Here is a 6,820-nt window from a genome sequence, read left to right on the forward strand (position 1 = left end):
CTCGTTTTGCTTTTAGGTATTTTGGGCTTTCATTTTTTTTTCACACGTAATTCGTTCATTTGGTTGTGCTTTTTCTTAAAGGGTCATCTATCCGTTTAGCACTGTCTATATGACTCTAATACAAATAACGAGCATTTGTAATAGTATGATATTGTCCACTTTAAGTATAAGCTCTCATGCTTCACTTATGGTATGAGATAAATGAACCAATGTGGAACTTCAACAGAGGAAAAAATTCTTTTTTTTAGCGTAGATACGAAGTACAAGGCCTATATAGCTTAGAGGATTAGAGAACGTGTGTAACGGTCGAATCCTACTACTAGGAGATATTGTCTGCTCTCTTTTTTGGGCTTCCCTTCAAGGTTTTTAAAACGTGTCTTCCAAGAAGAGGTTTCTATAACGTTTCGTTCTCCTCTCCAATCGATGTAAGATCTCACAACGTGTCTACAAACCACAAGATTGAGGTTCAAATCTGTAACAACCCATTTTTGGGCTTCCCTTCAAGGTTTTTAAAACGTGTCGTCCAAGGAGAGGTTTCTATACTCTTATAAAAAACGTTTTGTTCTCCTATCCAATCCTACTACTGCTTTCTTTTCTGGGCTTCCCTTCAAGGTTTTTCAAAGGTTTTAAAACGTGTCTTCCAAGGAGAGGTTTCTATACTCTTATAAAGAACGTTTCGTTCTCCTCTCCAATCGATGTGAGAATATCTCACAACCTGTCTACAAACCACGAGATTGAGGTTCAAATCTGTAACAACCCAGATTCACCACTAGCAGATATTATTCTCTTTGGGCTTTCCCTTTCGAGCTTCCTCTCAAGGCTTTAAAACNAGTAAATGCAGAGATTAGGGAAGAGAATCCCCACTCCACAGTCCCAACCATTAGGCACTGTTCTACTTTTAACTTATGCTGTAAATGTTCCTCCCCTCTTCTTCTGCACTCCATCATTTCATTACCTTCCTTCTTTCTCTTCATTTCCCCCCATTGTACCCCATTTCCTTCAAAATAATCACCTATTAAGAACAATAACAGCTCACTTTTTGAATATCATTCTTTTCGGAGTTTTCTTATCGATTATCGTTCATTTATGTTTATCGCATTTAATAAGTAAATATATCTATGAGCCTTTCAAGCATAAAAAAATAACCCCAAACTAAAAAATCAGTAGCTCTAAATTCACGTGTGTAAGTGTCTGTGTTGTTCATTCTCTTAAAAATGGTTAAAAATGTAAACCTTTTTAATAAATAAATGAATTTAATTTTATAATAGATAATTAGAAATAAAAAAATAAAATCAAGTTTAGGACTCATTAAATACTTTTCACTTCTTCATTAGACTAAAAGAACGTCTAAGTTATTCCATAATTTACAATGATATGATATGATATGCTAACAATCTCGAGATAACACAAACTAAGAAATCGATAAGTATATAAATAAAACGTCAAAACAACTCCGACGTACTTTTCTCCCACAAGAGAGTTGGCATTGTTGGCCCTGCATAATCAAACAAAACCAACCTAAAAAATCAATCTAAACGAATGTGGTCTTCAAGAACTTTACGAAAGATCTAAGCATGTTTGAAATGACTTTTTAAATTTTTTAAAAAGTGTTTTTAAGCACTTAAAAGTCGAAATGACTTTTTAAATTTTTTAAAAAGTGTTTTTAAGCACTTAAATGTCGTTCTACGCTAACACTAAGAGTACACAAAACTAATTGATGAAGAGATTATGTTTCATTTAATTCTCGACTTTTGAAATACTTACTTCGGTTCTTGTACTTTTAACTTTGGTCTATTTTAATCTTACTTTTGAAACGCATATTATTCTAGAAAAAAAGTTATGTTCCAATTTTGCAAACAAAGACAGAGGATAGATGTTTTATAAGTGCAAGAACCGAAGTAATAGATGTGTTCATACTTTGAGCACATATAAGAAAAGTTAGCAACCCGCCGCTTACAAAGAGGACATGACCCAAAAGAAAAATTGAAACATAATAACACATCCATTAACTTGCTATAGACATTATAGAAGTTACCTTTTCGTAAGACTATTTGGCTAGAATGTTTCTCCATTTATCTTTTAGGTCCACCGGGGTACGAGTGTTATCGAATACGTGATGACCGAATTCCAAAATTTTCTTCCAAGGAACATTTTTACTGTCTGTAGAAGAGAATCTATGAACTCCTTCCTGAAAAAAGTAGTTTTAGTTAGCATAAGGAAGAAACAAATAATGATTAGAAAAAAACGTTTAGTATTTGGTCATCTCTTCTCATGACCAATATGAGCTACTTTCATTGTCCTTTGACCTTAGTAGGATTCAAAAATGAGACAAGATGCATAATCAAGGGCATCTTTCGATGCAGATTCGGAAGAGAGTTTGCAGATATTAGTAAACGACACGAATGAATCGAGAGAATGGAGGAGTATGAACTTGAAAATTCTTCTACTGTAAGAGAAATCGCAGGAAAACTTTTCTACATGGTAGATCATGTCAACCAGCTTTGCTAACATTCAGATGAGAACTTAATTTTCCATTCTAAGAATCATGCCAGGTGCGTTCAAATATTTCTCGTCCCCTTCTGCATGATCTAATCATTTTGGGACTGAGATTTAATAATGAAAAATAAATAAAAACAAGAACAATTGGATCACACATAGGAACAGATATCACTATCGGTTGATTCTAGTCTGAAAGATGAAATCTAACGTGAGATCCCACATCAGTTGGGGAGAAGAACGAAACACTCTTTATAAGGGTGTGGAAACATCTCCCTAGCAGATGCGTTTTAAAAACCTTGAGGGGAAGCCCAAAAAGAACAATATCTGCTAGAGGTGGGCCTGAGCCGTTACAAATGGTATCAGAGCCAGACACCGGGTGATGTGTCAGCGAGTAGGTTGTTCCCCAAAGGGGGTAGACGCGAGGCGATGTGCCAGTAAGGACACTGGGCCCCGAAGGGAGGTGGATTTGGTGGGGTCCCACATCGATTGGAGAAAGAAACGAGTGCCAACAAGGATGCTGGACCTTGAAGGGGGGTGGATGGTGAGATCCCACATTGGTTGGGGAGGAGAACGAAAAGGGTGTGAAAACCTCTCCCTAGCAGACGCGTTTTAAAAACCTTGAGGGGAAGCCCGAGAGGGAAAGCCCAAAGAGGACAATATCGGCTAGCGGTGGGCTTGGACCATTACATCTAATAACAATTAAAGATGCTAAAAGTCCAAAACATCTTAATTAATCAACTGATGAATTGGTACCTTCAACATTTCCTCCTCTTCAGTGGACCAACGCATTCTCTTACGCTTCCCGCCATGAAAATCAAAGCTTTTGCTGCAAATCAGAAAATGATAGTTAGTTGTAATTACTTTTATAATCAGAAACTGCTGAAAAACACCTGCAATGCACTGCAATCCAGTAATGTAGAAATTGAATGTTAGCCTATAAACAGACTTACAATTGATTACGAGAGGCTGGTTGCATCCTTAAATTCCTGGATGCAGAAGCTTTCTCAATTTTGGTAGCATGATCTTTCCCAGGACTTGAAGTTTGTAAACGCAACGACTTTCTCGGAGAATTAAATTTCTGTCGGTTTGATCTTCTGTTAGCTTTGATTTTAAAGCGCTTTTTCTTCATGATCGTTTCATCCTTCAAATCGTTATTTCCAGATGCAAGACCGGTATCTTCAAACATCCCTTCGTTGTTGGGATGGATTTGTTCTCCACCATCATCTTTGTCTTGTTCTTGAGGTTCTTGAGCAGTCTCCCCATCACGATATGCACTAGTAGTTGCTGGTTGACCTCGATCCTTCGCAATTTCATCATCCTGAAGGTTATCGGTTGACCTTAAGTTTTCTTCGTCCATCATTTCCCCATCTTCATCTTCTAAACTTTCTACCTGATGTGTTCCTAATGTGTCAGCCTCACGAGTTTCCTCTTCATTCATCGAATCCTCACACGGATGAACTTCAGGAGTTGAATAAACGCCCTTGCTAATATTAGACACAATAGGACCATCATGATTTTCGCCAATAACCCCCACCGTCGACGATGCTTGAACATCTCTTGCTATTCTCACATGGTCTTCCCTTTCATTACTCTGATTTTGCCCGACCTGCGTATCCTGATCTCGTGAGCTATCGTTGCCCCAACGACTTCCATGATTAGGCTGGTTCGCATCCACTCCACGAGTTGAAACATTAGATGCTTTCTTCTTACCTGCCTCTCCTATCTGCAGCAAATTGCCACCACCAACCATCCTGGTATCAACGAAATTAGACAACGCTCTCTTCGCCACCATAGCATTTCTCCTCGATTCGTTTACACGAACCAAAGCTCTTTTATATGAACAATAAGGACAATAGAAGCGCCCTTCTTCATCGAACGAAGGTTCACATGACATACAGAGCTCATGAAGAGCAATTGGACATCCAATTTCAGTACAAACCAATAGATCACCACTCTTGTCGCATCTAATACAAGTGTCTTTCTGAAAGCAATCTATATTATCCAACACATCATTAGTTTCATTCCTCGATGCCTCATAAACAGTGTTGTCTTCTGCATTCAGCACATCCTTACAAGATACAAATCCATCATTCGGCGTGTTGCCTTCTGCATTCGGCGCATCCTGACCAGATACAAATCCATCGTTTTTTCAGCAAACATTCTCTTCCCTTTCTTCGAATTTGTATTAGGAAAAATCAAGTTAACACTAAAGATTAGGTCTATCAAACATTTGCTCAGCAAAATCCAAGCAAGTAACAAACGACGTCCTCGTCGATCACAGTTCAGTTTCAGTCGCGAAGAGCAACGGAACAACGAAACGACTTGCTTTGCGAGAAGAAAAAGAAAACGGCTCCATTGCTAAAAAGAAAGAGAAATGAATACGAACCTGGTCAGAGAAGGAGGGAGACGCCACAGGTGGCGGAGTAGAAGCGGCGGAACGCCGGGAAAGCCTGGACTTCCCGCCACGGCGACTCTTGGTCCTCACCGTCTTCCGGCACATTTACGAACCCTAATCTTTCAGAATCTTGAGTGCTCAATCAACACAACGAATGAGAACGACTGAATTTCTTCCTCAATTCGAGATGAAGAACAATTCCGTTTTCCCTCGAAAAATTGTTCTTTATGCAGACAATGAAGGTGACAATCTCGATTCCAAACCATTTTAATTTTGTACTAAAAATACCATTTTTATTTCGAACGCAAATTAATCGTTAGAACAATTTTAATAATTTTTTTTTTTTTTTTTTTTTATAAAATAAACTATTAATAATGAACGCAAAAGGTCAATTTTGGTTGAGTTTAATTAAAAAAAAAAAAAATTAACATTTTTATTTATTTATTTTATAGTATATAAATATTTGAATTATCAATTAAATTATTTATATTTATTTAAATTTTTTATGATATTTTATTTATTAATGTTCTAACGTGAATAAATATAATTTTTAATAATAAATAAATAAATAAAAAGTCTAATAATTTAACTAAACCTCAGAAATAGAGTATTTGTTTGGATTATGAATTCTATTGAGTTCTTCACGTCATTAACTCGAAATTCCAATTTTGCCCCTCACCGACGGCGCCGCACCTCACAAAATCCAAACAACAAAAAGCTAAAAAAAAAAAAAAAAACACCCATTAATAAAAAAAATTGAATAATCAAAATGTTGGGTTCGAATTTGTTGTATTGTTGTACCTTGGAGCTTCCAATTTTCCTGGATGAGGCTATGAGGCGATACTCGTGCATAATCCAATTCGTTTTCGTTCCCTTCGGAGCTTTTCCGATATAGAAAACCAGTGCCTTTTTTATCCCCACGTTCTTCCCTTCCGACGAGATTATTTTGTCCGTTCCGGTCGCCTTCCAGTAACCCGTTCCGGCCACCCGGTTCGGTCGGGATCCATTTGGGTACTTCCGGTCTCTTGGGCTGAAAAAGTACCATTCCTTTTCGCCGAACAAAGCCTTCCCTGCAAGTCACAATATATTCATCAATTATTGAAAAAACAGAGTTGTTTTGGTTTGGATTTGGATTTGGGTTTGGTTTGGTTTATGAATCTTACCCGGTAAAACCCATGGATCGAATTTGTACAAGTCAATCTCAGCGATCAGCGGCAAGCTGAAATGGTGGCCGGCGACTTTCCGGCAAAGATACTGAACTAAAAGCTCCTCGTCGGTCGGAAAAAATCTAAACCCCGGCGGTAAGATAAGCTGCGTCAGTGGGTCCATTGGAAAGTGGAGCGCCGGAAATTGAATTTTGGAATTTTATTTTTGCTTCTCGAAAAAGAATTAAACTATTAATTTTCATTTTTTGAGTTAAGGAGTATTTATATAGTGAGGCGCGTAACGAAGATAAGTACGGTCGTCCTTGTCGGACTGTTGAGTTGGCGGGTCCACATGGAATGGTCACCCATGAGAACTAGCCACGTGGGAGTCAGAGTTTATCTATAATCAATAAAGGGTCCAAGCACCCGGTGCATGAACGTTGAACTGTCACGAAGCAACCAGAGTGAGTCATCGAGATCGAAGGACACGTGTCGAGATCTCCAACAACCTTCTAGAATTCTTTTATTTATTTGTTTTTTTTCCCTTTTTTAAAATGATGAAAATAAGATTCTAATTTTTGGGGAATTTTCTTTTTCTTTTTCTTTTTTAAAATTTGGCTTTTATTGGAACCACGTCGACGGTCGAGTGGCGACAAATTGGGACACGTGGGATGATCCGAGAGGCACAAGTGTATTGAAGTTAGGCTTGGAATTTAAACAAAAGCCAAAAAAGAAAAGAGAAAAAAAAGTAGAGTGCTCTGTGATTGGTGCAGTCATGGGA

The 6,820-nt window shown here is 37.8% G+C and overlaps 2 protein-coding genes across 2 annotated transcripts; both read right to left on the reverse strand.

Moving 5' to 3' along the window:
• Window positions 1-1,305: 1,305 nt before the first annotated feature.
• LOC111786436 lies at window positions 1,306-5,198 on the reverse strand. Its single transcript, XM_023666696.1, has 5 exons — window positions 4,886-5,198; window positions 3,450-4,621; window positions 3,253-3,325; window positions 2,036-2,188; window positions 1,306-1,495 (listed from the first exon to the last, which is right to left on the reverse strand). Exons 1-4 carry the CDS (start codon window positions 4,997-4,999, stop codon window positions 2,048-2,050), a joined length of 1,500 nt encoding a protein of 499 aa, XP_023522464.1. The 5' UTR covers window positions 5,000-5,198; the 3' UTR covers window positions 1,306-1,495; window positions 2,036-2,047.
• Window positions 5,199-5,569: 371 nt separating this feature from the next.
• Window positions 5,570-6,300, reverse strand: LOC111786437 (NAC domain-containing protein 55-like). Its single transcript, XM_023666698.1, has 2 exons — window positions 6,058-6,300; window positions 5,570-5,964 (listed from the first exon to the last, which is right to left on the reverse strand). The coding sequence occupies exons 1-2, from the start codon at window positions 6,221-6,223 to the stop codon at window positions 5,570-5,572; spliced, it is 561 nt and encodes a 186-aa protein (XP_023522466.1). The 5' UTR covers window positions 6,224-6,300.
• Between the last annotated feature and the right edge of the window lie 520 nt (window positions 6,301-6,820).

Source organism: Cucurbita pepo, unplaced genomic scaffold (assembly GCF_002806865.2).
Source record: "Cucurbita pepo subsp. pepo cultivar mu-cu-16 unplaced genomic scaffold, ASM280686v2 Cp4.1_scaffold001672, whole genome shotgun sequence".
NCBI lineage: Eukaryota > Viridiplantae > Streptophyta > Magnoliopsida > Cucurbitales > Cucurbitaceae > Cucurbita > Cucurbita pepo.

Bases quoted from the DNA above. Each gene is read 5' to 3' on its own strand.
- LOC111786437 (XM_023666698.1), bottom strand. From the start codon at position 6,223: ATGGACCCACTGACGCAGCTTATCTTACCGCCGGGGTTTAGATTTTTT. The intron at 5,965-6,057 runs GTAAGATTCATA...TGTGACTTGCAG, and splicing joins CGATCCATGGGTTTTACCGG to GGAAGGCTTTGTTCGGCGAA.
- LOC111786436 (XM_023666696.1), bottom strand. From the start codon at position 4,999: ATGTGCCGGAAGACGGTGAGGACCAAGAGTCGCCGTGGCGGGAAGTCC. The intron at 3,326-3,449 runs GTAAGTCTGTTT...TCTGATTTGCAG, and splicing joins CCAGCCTCTCGTAATCAATT to CAAAAGCTTTGATTTTCATG. The intron at 2,189-3,252 runs GTACCAATTCAT...TACTTTTTTCAG, and splicing joins AAGAGGAGGAAATGTTGAAG to GAAGGAGTTCATAGATTCTC.